Source organism: Odocoileus virginianus, chromosome 2 (genome assembly GCF_023699985.2).
Source record: "Odocoileus virginianus isolate 20LAN1187 ecotype Illinois chromosome 2, Ovbor_1.2, whole genome shotgun sequence".
Classification (NCBI taxonomy): Eukaryota; Metazoa; Chordata; class Mammalia; order Artiodactyla; family Cervidae; genus Odocoileus; species Odocoileus virginianus.
Window position 1 is genome coordinate 3489952 of NC_069675.1, and position 17900 is coordinate 3507851.

The following is a 17900-nucleotide window of genomic DNA, read 5'->3' on the forward strand; positions in this document are numbered from 1 at the left end:
CTTTCTCTTTCTACAACTTTGGCTTTTTTTGTTTTCACATAGAAGTGAGACCATAATAGCATTTGCCTTTCTAATTTATTTCGCTTAGCTGCCCTCAAGGTTCATTCATGTTGTTACAAATGATAAGATTTCCTTCTATCTCATGACTGATTAATATTGCATAGATAGATGTTTTAAATTTTTATACCCATAAAAAATAAAATGTAAAATCACAGTTTCTAAATCCATTCATCTGTCAGTGGATAATTAGGTTATTTCCATGTTATGACTGTTGTAAATAATGCTGCTATGAACATGGGAGTACAGATGTCTCTTTAAGACAGTAATTTCATTTTGCTTGGTTAGATACCCAGAGGTGGGATTGCTGGATCATATGATAGTTCTATTTTCAGTTTCTTGAGGAACCTCCATCCTGTTTTTTGTAGTGGCTTTACATGTTTACATTTCCCATCAATAGTGCACAAATGTTGCCTTTTCTCTACATTCTCACCAACACTGTTGTCTTTTTGTAATAGCCATTTTAACAGGTTTGCAGTGATATCTTGTGGTATTGATTTGTTTTTTCCTGATAATTAGTGATGTTGAGCTCCTTTTCATGTATCTCTTGACCGTTTGTATGTCTTCTCTGGAAGAATATCTATTCAAGTTGTTTGCCCATTTTAATTGGATTGTTTGTGTTTTTGCTATTAAGTTGTTTGAGTTCCTTTACATTTTCTATATTAACTCCTCCTAAGATAAAAGGCTGGTAAATATCTATTATACTTCCATTCTGTAGGTTGCCTCTTGTTTTACTGATAGTTTCTTTCTCTGTGCAGACAATTTTTAGTTTGATATAGCCCCACTTATTTATTTTTGCTTTTGTTGCTTGCTCTGTTGGTGTCATATCCCCAAAAATTGTTGCCAAACCTGTATCAAGGGGCTTTTCCCCTATGTTTTCTTCTAGTAGTTTTACAGTTTCAAAATGTTTAACTTACTTATGTTTAAGCCTTTAATCCATTTAGAGTTGATTTGATGAGTGGCATAAGATAGAGGTCCAGTTTCATTCTTCTACATGTGAATATTCAGTTTTCCCAACACCATTTATTGAAGAGACTATAATTTTTCTATTGAGTGAGGATTCTTGGCTCCTTTTTCAGGTATTAGCTGAATTTATAGGCACAGACCTAGAGACTATCATACTTAGTGAAGTCAGAGAAAGACAAGTGTCATATGATATCACTTATATATGGAATCTAAAAATAGATACAAATGAACTTGTTTATAAAACAGAAATAGACTCACAGACATTGAAAACAAATTTGTGATTACCAAGAGGGAGAGGGTGGGGGAGGGATAAATAAGGAGTTTGGTATTAGCAGATACACTTGACTATATGTAAAATAAATAAACAACAAAGACTTACTGTATAGCATAACTATATCTCAATTTAAAAGATACGGGAAGAAAGGAGACTCGATTGCAGTCCGGGGGTCACGATGCTGAGCTGCCACTGCAGGGCGCGTGGGTTCAACCCCTGGGTGGGGAACTAAGATACCCCCGTGTTGTATAGTGTGGAACAAAAAAAAGGTGAGGGGTAAAAAAAAAGAAGTAGAAAAGGAGTGAATTTCGGGTAATAGGAAAAGATGGTGATTTTCTGAGTTTTTGTGTCCAATACACCTGGCAAAATGGTGTTAGGAAATCTGTTCTGCTCCACGGTATTGTTCTGAAGTCCAAAAATGGTGTGGCTGTAAAAGTTTGGCTGATTCTACTTTTGGAAACTAAACTTTTTTGTGTGTTGGTGAAGGAAAAATGCATGAAAGAAACTAGGTATTACAAAACCAAAATTTACTTATTTTAAGGTATGTTCTGGCTGTCTGGCTTAAGGAGAAAAAGCAACCAAGTCCTTATCCTTGGAAGACATTGTGATCTTGAATTAGATATTTAAAGTTTGCGGGCCCATCACTCAGACTTGGCATCATTTCTTTGTTTCTAAGCTGCAATTTAATTTAGAAGCACCAACTGGTGCCTGTTTATGGTTTACTGAGAACAGTTCTCTCAGAGGTCTCCTTCCTACTCCCGAGAACTCAGTTTAATTCAATAGATGGAGCCGGAGCAGCTGCACTTCCAAAACTGTTGCCACATTACAGTTTACGAGGCTGAGACTTTAATCATCTCCAAAGTCCTGCTCCTTCTAATGATGGTTTGCCTTGGATTTCTTATAATACTGCTCTGAGACAGTCCTCTGGTTAATGAAGCACTTATTAAATGCCTTGTGTGTGCTTTGGAGTCTCAATAGGGGTGAGGAGGAAATTCAAAAGGAATAGAAGACAAAGTTCCTATTCAGGGAACCCCAAACGCTTAGGATATCAATTTTGCTTCCACTTGGTAATTTAATTTCCCATCATAACTATAGGATCTCAGTTTAAGGTTTAAGAATTGCCCACCTACACTCAATCTTCTTCTTCCCTTAGGTCACACCTTCACCTGATAAATGCGAAGGTCTCGGTTCAGTTCAATTGCTCAGTCATGTCCAGCTCATTGCCACCCCATGGACTGCAGCACACCAGGCTTCCCTGTCCATCAGCAACTGCTGGAATTTGCTCAAATCCATGTCCATCAAGTCGGTGATGCCATCCAACCATCTCATCCTATGTCGTCCCCTTCCCCTCCTGCCCACAATCTTTCCCAGCATCAGGGTCTTTTCAAATGAGTCAGCTCTTCGCATTAGGTGGCCAAGGGATTGGAGTTTCAGTTTTCAGCATCAGTCCTTCCCATGAATATTCAGGACTGATCTCCTTTAGGATTGACTGATTTGATCTCCTTGCAGTCCAGGGGACTCTCAAGAGTCTCCTCCAACACCATAGTTCAAAAGCATCAGTTATTTGGTGCTCAGCTTTGTTTATGGTTCAACTCTCACATCCGTACATGACTACTGGAAAAACCATAGCTTTGACATGATGGACCTTTGTTGGTAAAGTAATGTCTCCACTTTTTAATATGCTATCTAGGTTTGTTATAGCTTTTATTCCAAGGAGCAAGTGTCTTTTAATTTCATGGCTGCAGTCACCATCTGCAGTGATTTTGGAGCCCAGAAAAATAAAGTCAGTCACTGTTTCCACTGTTTCCCCATCTATTTGCCATGAAGTGATGGAACCGGAGGCCATGATCTTAGTTTTCTGAATGTTGAGTTTTAAGCCAACTTTTTCACTCTCCTCTTTCACTTTCATCAAGAGGCCCTTTAGTTCTTCTTCACTTTCTGCCATAAGGGTGGTGTCATCTGCATATCTGAAGTTATTGATATTTCTCCTGGCAATCTTGATTCCAGCTTGTGCTTCCTCCAGCCCAGCATTTCTCATGATGTACTCAGGAAGCAACTGCTAGAACTGGACATGGAACAGCAGACTTGTTCCAAACAGGAAAAGGAGTATGTCAAGGCTGTATATTGTCACCTGCTTATTTAACTTATATGCAGAGTACATCATGAGAAACGCTGGGCTGAATGAAGCACAAGCTGGAATCAAGATTGCCGGGAGAAATCTCAATAACCTCAGATATGCAGATGACACCACCCTTATGGCAGAAAGTGAAGAGGAACTAAAAAGCCTCTTGATGAAAGTGAAAGAGGAGAGTGAAAAGGCTGGCTTAAAGCTCAACATTCAGAAAACTAAGATCATGGCATCTGGTCCCATCACTTCATGGGAAATAGATGGGGAAACAGTGGAAACAGTGGCAGACTTTATGTTTTTGGGCTCCAAAATCACTGCAGATGGTGATTGCAGCCATGAAATTAAAAGACGCTTACTCCTTGGAAGGAAAGTTGTGACCAACCATATTAAAAAGAGAGACATTGCCAACAAAGGTCCGTCTAGTCAAGGCTATGGTTTTTCCAGTGGTCATGTATGGATGTGAGAAGTTGGACTGTGAAGAAAGTTCAGTGCCAAAAAATTGATGCTTTTGAACTGTGGTGTTGGAGAAGACTCTTGAGAGTCCCTTGGACTGCAAGGAGATCCAACCAGTCCATCCTAAAGGAGATCAGTCTTGGGTGTTCATTGGAAGGACTGATGTTGAAGCTGAAACTCCAATACTTTGGCCACCTCATGCGAAGAGCTGACTCATTTGAAAAGGCCCTGATACTGGGAAAGATTGGGGGCAGGAGGAGAAGGGGATGACAGAGGATGAGATGTTTGGATGGCATCACCAACTCAATGGACATGGGTTTGGGTAAACTCCGGGAGTTGGTGATGAACAGGGAGGCCTGGCGTGCTGCGGTTCATGGAGTCGCAAACAGTCAGACACGACTGAGTGATTGAACTGAACTGATCTGAATTAGTGGTTAATTTCCATAGGGCGAGGCTGAGCAAAATATCTTAATATGTAATTTAACACAAGGAACTGAGAGTTTTCCCATTATAACAAAAGCTACCAATTTCACCACTTTCAATCCCTTTATAGATGTAATATGTCCCCTTTTATCAGATCCATATTATAATTTTACGTCTCTTGGAATTTTAATTACCTCATTGTTTATTATTATTTTTAAATGATTCATCACTTTCTGAAAAGAGATGTGCCGTGTTTTCATTTGATAGTCACCTTCAGCTTTTTTATATCCTTAAAGCTGAGTAGGCATTTAGGGCTCAGGCAGTCCACCCAGGGGTGCCAGTTCCCCCCCAAGAGCCCTGGCCATGGGGAAAGGGCCATACACTTAATGAGCTCACAGTCCAACCCAGGGCATGGTCTGGGATTCACAGTTGCTGAGAGTGGTTTTAATTTAATTTAATCACCTTTCTCCTCCTGCCCCTGGTATTGCTAACATTTCAGATATTGGAGGGAGAGGTGAGCCTTTCCTTGCTGTGGCATGAAGATCTAAAAGTAAACAGCTTACTACTTTAGGGCATGTCACTGTCAATATCCAGCATACCTAGGGCATAGCCGTATGCTCAAATGATATAAGTCTGTTATATACCATTGAGAAGAGTTTCTTTTCTTGCATGATTAGGGACTGTCAGTTATGAGATAGTGCAATTCCTTGCGGAAAGAACATGTTAGATACTTGGTCATTGTTTCTTCATAAAAAAATGAAAGGAGGAAGGATTGGAATTCTTACTGGAAACTCTGGATCCTGTGCTGAGTGCCTTGGAGGATATAAAGATAGAAGAGACGTTGTGCCCTTGCAAACAGAACCTGTAATCCAACTCTGCAGGCTGATACCATAGAAAAGCTGTAGATGACAGCTCTCGGCCCCCAGATGGCCCTGGACACAGTGCTGAGTGGTGAGCTGTGTTGTTAGCAGCTGCTTACTAAAAATAAAGCCTTGTGTTTGTGAAGGATTGACTTAAATTAGCCTGGATTCAAGGTCTGGATACACTAATTCACCATCTCTGCCCGATGCTTCTCTGTGCTTTTTGGAAGTGGAGGTTGACATGCCAGGCAGCCAGGATTTGCATATGGCGCCAGCCTGTCTAATGGTGTGCGGCCTGAGAGTGTGTCCTGGCAGCAGAAGCACTGAGAGCTGCGGTTGTGGCTGGGTCATTTCATGGGAATTAAGAAGGGGCAGAAGGAAGATGGCTGTTTCATGGAGAGGCTGGGCAAAGCTTGATAATGGAATCAGGCCAGTGCCTTGATTGAAGGGTGGGGTTAGGTAAGTGCAGTGGTGGGCTATGAGCCCCCGATTGGGAGCACAGGGTAGATGCAGGGGCCCTGGAGAGCTGGGAGGACAGTGCTCTGGCCAGGTTCATGGTGGCAAACTATTAGAAGGGATGTACTGGGGGAACTTGAGCCCTGGATTTAAATGCCAGCTCAGGGAGCAGGGCCCTGCTCACTTGACAGTGTCCACTCACCATGTGTACTATGTGCTCAGTGAGTATTTGCCAAATGAATAGAATAATGGGAACTTCCCTGGTGTCCAGTAGTTAAGAGTCACATGCCAATGCAGGGGACACGGGTTCAATCCCTGGTCCGGAAAGATTCCATATGCCATGGAACAACTAAGCCTATGTGCCACAGTTACTGGGCCTGTGCTCTGCAACTGGAGAAGCTACTGAAGTGAGAAGCCCGCACACTGCAACTGGAGAAAGCCTGCATACAGCAATGAAGACCGAGCACAGTCAAAAATAATTTAATTAATTAAATTTAAAAAGATTAATGAATTGGACTCTGACAACTGGACTTTATGCTGCAGGTGAGACAAGTTTAACAGGGAGATGGTGTTTGGTGGCAGGTACTCTGTGGGCTCTTCCCCTGATAACGTCAAAACATACCTCACCTGGGTCTCATTCATACATTGAACTAGCCAGTCTGAAAAGTCTGTACCGGGTACAAATGACAAACAGCAGCTTGATGTGACCCTAGCTCCAACTGGTGTCAGCATTCTGGGAGCCTTCAAGTTGTTGCCACAAGGCCTAGGGGGATGTCAGGCGTTGGTGAGGGGAGAGAGTCCTTTGGACTGGGTCTTTTAGGTCACCTTGGTGTCTCTATGAGGAGCGGTACCCTGTTGGTGTGCATGACAGGTCTCTAGATGGCTTATACCTTGATGGTCAGGATCCACTGTGGTTTCATCTCCTCTCTGATTTGACCTGGAGAATTTCAAACTCACAGAGCTTTCTGAATACTGAAATTTCTTGTGTCTCATCCTCCACACTCTTCTATTTTCAGTGGGGCTATCTCCTTGGCTGCAGCTGTTTTGATTTTCCATCTAAGTTCCTTAGAAGTGACCCAGATAAAAATGATATCTCTTTCTGACTGGCTATAGGATAATTTGAAATAAAACCTCTACCTTCTGGGGACTTCCCTGGTGGTCCAGTGGCTAAGACTCTTGAGTTCCCAGTGCAGGGGTCCTGGGTTTGATCCCTGGTCAAGGAACTAGATCCCACATGCTGCAACTAAGACCCAGCACAACCAAATAAATAATTTTTTTTTTTAAGTCATAAAAAAAACCCCTCTACCTTCTAAGTTAGGCTTTTTATTGCCTGTGTTTTTTTCCTTGTCTACTAGCTGGTTTTGTTTCATTGTGTTTGTTTTTAAAGCAAACCTAGTTAAATGGGTAGGTTTTTAATATATAACTCTATTTGTTTATTTTATTTTTGGCTGTGCTGGGTTTTTGTTACTGCTCTGGCTTGTTTCTAGTTGTGGTGAGCAGGGGCTCCTCTTCAGTTGCACTGCTGAGGCTTCTCATTTCAGTGGCTCGTCTTGGTTGCAGAGCACAGGGCTCTGGGGCTCATGGTGCTCTTGTGGCACGTGGGCTCAGTGGTTGGGGCTCCCAGGCTCTGGAGCACAGAGTAGTTAAGCTGCACGGGCTTAGTTGCTCCCCAGCATGTGAAATCTTCCTGGATCAGGGATCGAACCCGTGTCTTCCTCATTGGTGGGTGGATTCTTTATCACTGAACCACCAGGGAGGCCCTAGGTGGGTCATTTTGAGTTGTTTTGTTTCCCAATCCCCAGTGTAGGAATGTGTAGCTGCCTAATTCTAATGACTAAACCAGTAGAGTGATAGTTTAGTGACTCCTTGCTCAGGGGAGCACATCCCAGCTCACTGCTGCCCCTTAAACATACTTTCTTGTCCTTGGATCAGTGAGTGGCTACTGTATTTCCTTGGAAGCTTTTCCTTTGATGCTGAAAGAGTGGTCCACTTCTTGACATATCATTGGCAAGCCTGGGGAAAATGGAAAGCCTTGACTCATTTGAGACTTTTAATGAGAGAAGTCTGCTACTTAACACGTCTAGGCTGAAGCGAGCAGCTGGAAGTCAGCTTTGCTGTCACAGGGTCAGAAAGTCCTGTGGGCCGCAGGTTTGCAGTTGGCAGCAGCCTGCGATATTTTTTGCCCAGCGTGGAGCTGGGCACTCGTCACATTTTGCTCCTGGGGCTGCTGATGGCCGCCAGCACTGGTGGCTGTCCACCTCTGTCAGGGGCTGTCACTTGCTTCTTAGTGAATATGGCTGTCAGTGCTGTCTCACTCGCTCAGCCCTTCAGGAGGGCAAAGCTCTGGTGTCCCCCAGCTTCCCCGTGAACATTGACTCTGGCCTGCCCCAGTCTATCCTAGTGGTTTAAGGTCAGTCTTTTGGGGGTGGATAAATCTCCTGTGTCATCTCCTAGACCTGATGGTGGTCCTTCATTCTCTGTGGTTGTGGGATCTCGGGCATCCATGGACTGTTAAACTCGATGACATCAGCAGCTGGGGCAGGGGCTGCAGGGGCCTCTTAACCAGCCATCCCCATTCCAGGACAACTAGTCAGGGTGCTGAGTTGGTACAGTCACATCCACTTGGATTTGATACCCTGCTCTACCACTTTTGACCTTGGTGTGAGCTTGGACAACTAACTCTGCCTCCATTTACACAGTCATGAAACAGAAACAGGAATAGAATTTGCCTGCAGTGTTGTGGTGAAGAGAGATGAAAAAATGTTTAGAAGGCCCTAAGCACAATGCCAGGCACATAGCAGGTACTCTGAAAAGGTATTTATCATTAGAGAATTGGGACTCAGCTTACTTAAGTAAAAACATCAGTGTTCTCTGAGCCAACTGCATACAGTCTGTGAAATAGATTTGTTGTGTATGGGGTTTTTTTTGGATAAAGTTTTTTGAAATGGAATCTTTAAAAACTAGAGAATACATCTGCTGAATTCTTATCTACACAACCTTTTAGAGGAACCCCAGAGCAGAGACTCCCCTGTAGCCCCCACCATGCCTTAAGTGGTGCCAGGTGGTGGCTGGGCCCACAGATGCCACTGAAAATGGTTGAGTGGCATCTGCTTAGTGTGGTTGCCTGTGGGAGTTGCCGCTGACCTCGTATGCACAGCAGACAAGGTGGAGAGAACTGTAGGTGGAGAGAACTGTAGCTGTAAGAAATGCCCACATGCTCTTTTTTTTTAAGATTTTTTTTATGTGGACCATTTTTAAAGTTTTTATTGAATTCGTTACAATATTGCCTCTGTTTTACATTTTGGTGCTTCGATTCCAAGGCATGTGGGATCTTAACGCCTCAAAATCGAACCCACACCCACTCCATTGGATGGTGAGGTCTAAACCACTGGACCACTGGGGAAGTCCCACCCACCTGCTCTTTTTGGCATCTTGCAAAACTATAGGATGATATCACCACCAGCATATTGATATTAATGCTGTCAATATGCTGCCCCAGGTTCCCTCATGTTGCACTTTTATAGTCACACCCATCTCCCTCCTGCTCCTACACCATCCTTAACCTCTCAAACTACTCACATGTTAGAGCCAGGATCTTAGTGGAGGCAGAGCTTCTATCCCAGCATTGGACCTCTTACCGATGGGGTGAACTTTGATTGACTGAATGATTGGTTGCTACAATGATATAAATGTCTATATTTAATTTAGCCATATCATTAAAAAAAAAAAAAAAGACATACAGCCAAACCAAACCCTTAACTGAGACAGCAGAGTTCCAGAAAATGAGGCCAAAGAATTGTTAGTACATTAGGGAAAAATACCAAGTTGTGAAGGTGGTTTCAGAAGAGCAGAAAGTCTCAACTTGGTCAAGAGGTGAGGGGTATTACTTTCATAGACCGTTGAGTTTCCCTGCCCCACAGTGGTAACTCTGGCTTTCATTAGATGCTTTTTGAATATTTTTACTGTTTATTTTATTTGAGTGTTATCAATAAACTCATCTTAAAATATATTGGCTGCTACAAATATTTCCTTTATGAGGACTTATTGCATCCTAAAGTCTGCATTTATGATTTCTTGAGATGACAGCATTTTCTTAGGGATTTCATTTCTGAATCTCAGAAAGAATTAGTGGGAAAAATGGAATTCGATGCTCAGAAATATTCTAGAAACTTGGCCAGGGTGTGCCAGGCCTGCTGAGACCATCAGAGGGTTCTGGAGCCTCCTGCAGTCACTTGCTCACATGGGTTTCCCTTTCAGGAGCTGGGGTCAGAGAAGATGTGTTTCTCATCTGGAGGGAGATGGAGGAAGCTGGCAGCACACTGGCCCAGATCCGGAGGCTGGTGGCCGAGACTCCCAAGACCAGCATGGCCACAACAGACCATGGTGGGTGCTGTTGACAGGCGCGAGTGTGAAAGAGTCACTACTGAGTTGTAACTGCTACCGATTGGGGATTGGGACTGTTTCCATGTTCCTTACCAAGGAGGGCTCCTTAGTCCAGCTGGCCGGAGCTCCTGAGGGGACTCTCCAGAGCTCTGTTGTGTGTGTGTCTGTGTATGCATGCACATATGTGTGTCTGTTGGTTGTCAAAGCAAAACCAGAGATGGACAGCCAAATGGTTAAAAAGAAACAAGGTTCTATTCAGGGACTATTGCAAGAAGGGAAAAGAGTCCTCAGTATGGAAGTGGAATCAGTTATTAATAAACATGAGCAAGTGGGGATTTGCACCCAAGGAGCAGGGTGGAGGGCTGCTGGATGGAAAATTACTGAGAAGAAACATCAGGGATCGAAGGGGGTTTCTGGCTAAACCTATCTGACCGGATTCTTGCTGAAAGTAGGTTGAGGTGATCAGACATCACCTGGGCGACAATTGGGTATGAGGAATTTTTCTCAGCTATGGAGAGTGAGGTATTCTGGATAAACTATCTTAGCAGGATTTTTGCTGAAATTGGGCGATGCAAAGACAAACATAGAAGACCATGGGTCAAGAGCCAGCTGAAAATAGGATTCAGAGGAGCCTGAGTTTGGAGTGAGAAATATGGTTGTAAATACCAGTTCCATCATTAGATTAACCTGACTGCCTCTTTGAACCTTTGGTTATTCATCTGTTGAATAATTATAATACTGGTCTTGAGAAATTCTTGTAAAAATTAAGATAAATAATGCATGCTTTGCACCAAGGAGGTTCTTGGTAACTGTTAGCTCAATCTTTCCTCTTTCACATTTAGGGCAATAAGTATACTGATTCTCATCCCTGAATTCTTGAGTTAGTAAAGGATTTTCCTCTGGAGTCACTAGTTTCATTTAGGGCACAGCTAGTAATGATAGTAGTTAGTACATACCTTAAATGTTAGGCACTGTTCTGAGTTCTTCATAGGTATTAGCTCATTTCATCGTTGCTACAATCTTATAAGATAGATGCTGCTATTATCTCCATTTAAGGCTAAATAACTTGCCCAAGGCCATGCTAGAACTAACGAAGCCGGTATTCAAAACCGAGTTCCTCATTAAAAACACTGATGTCTGGCTCCAAACACAGACATTCTGATTTAATCCATAAAAGATGAAATCTGGACACTGGGAGTTTTTTTCTCTCTCAGTCTGGACATTGGGAGTTTTGAGAGCTCCCCAGGCAATGCTATTGTGCAACAAAATCTGGGAACCTCTGCCATGCTATCTTGCTCCTGGTACGCTGCCTATGTTACAGAGGCATCTGTGCGGGAAGAGAGCACGGAGGCCAGGCCGGCTGGGGGCACAGATGCAGCCGAAGAGGAGAAATGGGGACGGGGACATGAGTAGAAGGAGGAAGGGGTGGAAGGCAAAAGTGAGCTTGCACTGTGTGGCTTGATAAAATCCTGGTGACACTGACTTTTCCCCGTGAGTGGGTGTCCTGACTTGGGTCTGGGGTGGCAGCAGCGACAGTTGCTTTGCAAGGACCAGCTCTCTGGGGTTTCCAAGGAGAGACCCAATCAGGCTAGTCCGGAGGGACTGCTCACTTGTAGGGATACCTCTTCCTCCCCCAAAGGTGATCTTAGAGTCAAATACTCAGAGAGTCCTCTGTCATCCTGAGAGAAGAATGAAAATGAAACAGGGGACCTGGAATAAGATGTTTGTTTTGGGGAGCACTATGGACTGAATTGTGTCTCCCTCAAGTTCAGATGTTGAAGCAGTAACCCAAATGTGTCTGTATTTGGAGATAGGGCCTTCAAGGAGGTAATTAAAGGTAAGTGAGATCGTAAGGGTGAGGCCCTAATCTAAGAGAACTGGTGTCCTAATAAGAAGAGAAAGAGACACAAGATACCTCTCTCACTTCACACATCACATAAAGGAAAAGCTTCATGGGGACTCAGCCGGAAGGTTGCCACCCACAAGCCTGGAGGAGATGCTTCACCGGAAACCAGCCCTGTAGGCGCCTTGATCTTGGGCTTCCAGCCTCCAGAAGTGTGAGAAGATACATTTCTGTTTAAGTCATCTAGTCTGAAGCATTTTATGGCATCTTGAGCAAACTAATACAGGGAATAGTTAAGCTTGGGGTACTCTTGAGGGTAACGGCGTTTTTAGATACTGTTTCTAAAGGAAACAGAGGGGTTGTTGGCCTCTAATCTTCAGAGGGATAGATTGTCACCCCTTTGTTTCAATCTAATACACATGAACACATACCCAGAATTAAAAACCAAAATGACATCAAGCATAAATTTTCAAGATGCTTTTTGTGTACCATTTTTATTTAAAAAGGAAAATTTGGATACCTAAATTTCCACTGTTGGATACCCATGGAAACTTTTGTAACCTTGCTTTGGCCGCAGAGACTGACTTACTCCTGTTGCCATCCACAGCCCAGTGTTATTGAGGCAAATGCTGTGTCAGCCAAGACCTTGTGTCTGCTTCGTGTGAAGGTAGTGGCCTTTCCCATGTTTAGCTGCCAGGGCCTGTGGGTCAGAGGAGATCGGGTAGTCATCTGGAGAGGGGAAGGGTCAGAATGGAGGAGATCAGGTAGGTTGTCATTACAAGTGGAACCTTCGTGTGTATTAGACAAAGACTCCCTTCCTGAACATGGCAGCCCCTCACCTGCCCCCCGCCCCCGCCCCAGGCTAGGTGCACTGGTTCACGCTGGTTCAGGACCAGCTGGCACCTATGACCATAGGCTCAGAAGGGCAGTTTCTGGCGGGGATGACTCATCAGCCTGATGCCTGGAGTGAGAAGATGGTGAGGCCACACACACTCTGGCTGTTGGTAATTTTGACCTCGTTTTAATTACCAAGAGTGGTACATGAGAATTCCCTAAGGGAAACAGAAACTGACCAAAACACACAAAGCACTGGTTTTTAAAGACACCGGATACCAAGCATCAAACGCCAGAGATCCCTGAGAGATACAGGAAAATCCAGGGTAAACTCTGATAGTCTCAGCCTAATGCTTTGCCATGGTGTAAGAAGAAGGAGCTCAGCAAACTTCCAAGGTTGGGAGATAGAGCTGAGGATCCAGGGAGATCAAGATATCTAGATTTCACAAGACAAAGTAACACAGAACTCTGGAAATCTGCCAAGAGTCCTTGTGATTTCTGCTTATCCTGATCATTCTGTGAGGAAATTACCCAAGGCTGGGAAAGATCCACTGGGAAGAGTTAGAAAGGAAGGGTTTAGAGCTCATGTAGGGTAAAGAAGAATGCCTGTTTTCACCAGCCCATTTGGAAAAATTTGTGTCATAGAGCACTGGGTGGACTGCTTGGGAAGGTCTTACCTCAGTCATGGGAAATGACTGGCCTTAAACAGCTCTGAGCCCTCCTGAGTAAGCATCAAAGCACGACACGAAAGGAGAGAATTCTTTATGTATAACTTAACTGCATCTCAGAACAAAGCTCAAGAAGATTTATAAGAATATAAAAGCATCCAGTATCCAACTAGGTAAAACTCACAATGACTGGCATCTGATCAAAGATTACTAGGCATGAAAAGAAGGCTGTGCCCCTTGCTAATCAATCAACATTGACACAGATGTTAGAATTGACAGAAGGAGACAGTAATTATAACTGTATTCCTATATTCAAAAAGTTAAGTAGAGGCAGGTAAATATTTTTTAAAAAATACATGCTGAACTTTTACAGATGAAAACTTTTAGGCAAGAAAATATCTTAGGTGAAAACATGCTGAACAAAATCAATGGCAGATTAGACACTGCAGGAAAGAAAATGGGTGATCTTGAAGACATAGCAAGAGAAACTATTCAAAATGAGACACACAGAGAAAAATAACAAGAATAACAAAAATAAAAACAAAGAATAAACAGAAGAGCATCAGTGAATGTAGATGGAATTCCTAGGAGAGGGCAGGAGGTGGAACAGAAAAATATTTGGAGAAATAAAGACTGAAAAGTTTCCAAATTTGATGAAAGTTATAACTTAGAGATCCAAGGAATTCAAGGAATGTCAAGTACAAGAAAATGAGAGAAACTGTACCAAAGAACGCAATCAATTTGCTCAAAACCACTGATAAGGAGAAAATTTTGGGACTTCCCTGGTGGTTAAGATTTCATCTCCCAGAGCAGGGAACACAGGTTCCATCCATGGTAAGATCCTACATACCTCTTGGCCAAAAATAAAAACATAAAACAGAACATGTATTGCAAAAAAATTCAATAAAGACTTTAAAAATGGTCCACAAAAAAAAAAAGAGAGAGAGAGAGAAAAAAAAAAATTTTAAAGCAACCAGAGGAAAAAAAGACCTTTTCTGTAGAAAGGAACAGAGATGAGCACAGTAGGAGATTTCTCATTGGAAGTGAAGAGACAGTGGAGTGACATCTTATTTTTTCATTCAGTACCCTAAGCTGTCAATCTAGAATCCTGTGTTTTGTGAAGATATTTTTTTCAAAAACAAAGGCAAAATAAAGATATTTTTTATCTTTACCTACAGCAGAAAAGAATTATCAGCACATCTGCACTGTGAGGAAATAGTTCAGGCAGGAAGAGAATGATGATGCTTTAATGTGGGAAGAAATGAATGAAAATACGGTTCTACACAAAGGAATAAAAAACTGGAAATAACTCTGTGGATAAATACATGATGTTTTGCTATTTAGGTATCTTTAGAAAGCAATTTCTGTTTAAGCAAAAGTAATAATGGTGTGCTGTGAGGTCTGTGTGTGCGTGCTGTGTCACTTCAGTCATGTCCAGCTCTGCAACCCTATGGACTGTGGCACGCCAGGATCCTCTGTCCTTGGGATTCTCCGGGCAAGAGTGCTGGAGCCGGTTGCTGTGCCCTCCTCCAGGGGATCTCTCTGACCCAGGGATGAACCCGTGTCTCTCATGCCTCCTGCATTGGCAGGTGGGTTCTTTACCACTAGTGCCACTGGGAAGCCCCTGTGAGCTCTATGTGATATATGTAAAAGTCAAGTGTTTGGCAGTAGTAGCGTAAAAGGCAGGAGGGGAATCACAGCATCGTTCATAAGTTCCAAAGGTGAACAACCCAGATGTCTACCAACAGATGATGGGATAAACAAAATGTGGTCTGTATGTGCAATGGAATATTATATAGCTTTAAGAAGGAAACTCTGACACCTGCTACAACATGGATAAACCTTGAAAACATTATGCTAAGTGAAATAAGCAGACACAAAAGTGATTACCATGGACTGGGGGAGTGGGGAATGGAAAGAGTCATTTAATAGGTACAGAGTTCCTTTCTGGGATACAGAAAAAGCTTTGGAGTTGGATGGTGATCCAATACTGTGAATGTACTTAATGCCACTAAATTGTTCACCTAAAAATGGTTAAAATGATAAATTTCATATTATGTATATTTTACCACAATTATTAAAAAAAAATCCCACTGCATTGCCAAAAAGAAATTCAGAAGGGGAGAAAAGCAAATATGCTATTGTAAGCTTCTTAAAAAAAATTTTTTTTTAATTTGTTTTACTGTGTCAGGTCTTAGCTGTGATGTGAGGGATTTTTCTCTCTAGCTGTGGCTTGTGGGCCTCATTGCCCCGAGGCACATGGGGTCTTAGTTCCCTGACCAGGGAGCGAATCTGTGTCCTCTGTACTGCAAGGTGGATGCTTAACACTGGACCACCGGGGAAGTCTCTGCTATACAGTTCTTATAGCATATGGGGGGTAGTATAATACCCATTGAAAGTATCCGTCCAAATATCCAATGGGCTTCCCTGGTGGCTCAGACGGTAAAACTTCTGGCTGAAATGCAGGAGACCTGGGTTCTATCCCTGGATTGGGAGGATCCCTTGGAGGAGGGGAAGGCTACCCACTCCAGTATTCTGGCCTAGAGAGGACAGAGGAACCTGGCTGGCTACAGTCCATAGGGTTGCCAAGAGTTGGACATGACTGAGCGACTAACACACACACATGTTGAAGATGTGTACTGTAAATAAGGGCTTCCCTGACAGCTCAGTTGGTAAAGAATCCACCTGCAGTGTAGGAGATCCCAGTTTGATTCCGGGGTTGGGAACATCCCCTGGAGAAGGGACAGCACCCACTCCAGTGTTCTTGGGCTTCCCTTGTGGCTCAGCTCGTAGAAAATCCGCCTGCAAAGTGGGAGACCTGAGCTTCATCCCTGGGTTGGGAGGATCCCCTGGAGAAGGGAAAGGCTACCCACTCCAGTATTCTGGCCTGGAGGGTTGCAAAGAGGTGGAGGCGACTTTCACTTTCACTTTTCACTCTAAATAAAGTACCCACTAAATAACAAAACAAGCCAACAAACAAGATAAATTGGAATTGAAAATACTCAATCCAAAATCTGTCTTGGGACTTCCCTGGTGTGGATGAGAATCTGCCTGCCAATGCAGGGGACACGGGTTCGATCCTAAAGATTCCACACTCTGTGGGCAACCAAGTCCTTGCGCCACAACTACTGAGCTCATGTGCCACAACTTTTGAAGCCCACACGTCCTGGAGTCTCTGCTCTGCAACAAGGGAAGCCACCACAATGAGAAGCCTGTGCACCATAATAAAGAGTAGCCCCTGCTCACCACAACTTGAGAAAGCCTGCACACAGCAACAAAATAAATAAATAAATAAACAAATAGTTAATATTTTTTTTTAGATGCTGTCTGGAAAAAAACAAAGAACAAAGGACAGATGGCGCCAATAGACAACAAATAGCAAAGTGATTGACATAAACCTAAGCATACATATGTCAAAACTTAATATGTATAGTTTATTGTTATCAATGATGAATATACCTTAACATAGCTGTTCATAAATAAAGTAAAAGGAGATGTGGAGGACTTCCCTGGTGGTCCAGTGGTTAAAACTTAGAGCTTCCAATGCAGGGGGCGTGGGTTCAATCCCACATGCTGTGTGGTGTGGCAAAAAAATTTAAAAAAAAATTTTTAAGAATATGCATCATTCCTGAGGTGCTGAACTGTTTCGAGACTTGTTGGTACATCTGAGCATTCTGTGTGTGTGTGTGTGCCAGTTATGGCAATTGAACAAGAATATGACTTTTCTCACAAAATGAACAAGACTTCCGCTCAAAAAATTTCAGAAGTCCTTATTTGGAATAACCTTCACAGCCATTTTAAGACTCACTAGAGATGATTAGTTTAATCATATTGTGTAGTCATGCCAAGACTGGACTCTTGAATACTTGGTTCAAAATACCAAACTCAATGTCCAAGAATGAGGAAAAGCTGAAAGATTCAGTCAGGTCTGTGGACAGGCTAAGTAGGACAGGGAGGCCAGGTAAGTTAATCTTGTGACATATATGTGATCTAGTGTATGATTCTCCTGCCCATGGATGAGGGAGAATCTTTAAGAGATTGGTCATGGGGAGTGGTAAAGCAGTGTATTCAGGATATGCTGTGAGGTCACATATCCATCATAAATGAAGGTGTTATACTCAGCTCCATAGGTGAGAATTTATGTAGCATTTTTAATTAAGATAACCACAGGGGAATGGGGAGGACCTCTTAGTAAGTGACTCTAATGAACAGATGACTCCCTCTCCTCTCCCTTCCCTGGGATATGAGGCTCAGGTGTTGGTGGTGTAATTAGCACTGAAAGTGAAAAGATTTCCCCCTTTCTCTCCTTTTTTCAGCTTTGGAGTACCTGGGCTCTTTGTTTTTGCCTGCTTGACTGCCCCTTCTTTCTTTGATAAGGTTCAAGTTATTGGGGGGGTCTTCCTCCCAACCTCCATTTAGAGGGTAATTGGGAGTCTGAATCATGCCCCCAGGCTGACCGCAGTACCTGATCCTGGGTGGAACTACCAGTCAAAACTTAGTCTCTGGCTCTATAAAATCCCTTCTTAGAATTGGATTGATGTGTTTTTAGGAAGTT

The 17900-nt window shown here is 43.0% G+C and overlaps 1 protein-coding gene across 11 annotated transcripts in view; it reads left to right on the forward strand.

The window, feature by feature from the left end:
• The window catches only part of VWA3B (von Willebrand factor A domain containing 3B), a 174552-nt gene that overhangs the window by 43853 nt on the left and 112799 nt on the right, over window positions 1-17900 (forward strand). For all 11 annotated transcript variants that reach the window (XR_011490444.1, XR_011490443.1, XR_011490440.1 and 8 more), the window contains one exon: window positions 9875-10000. Coding sequence is in view for 1 of the 11 variants with exons in the window: in XM_070474633.1 (XP_070330734.1) it covers window positions 9875-10000 (126 nt within the window). In the remaining 10 variants the exon portion in view is untranslated. The remainder of the gene's footprint in view (window positions 1-9874; window positions 10001-17900) is intronic.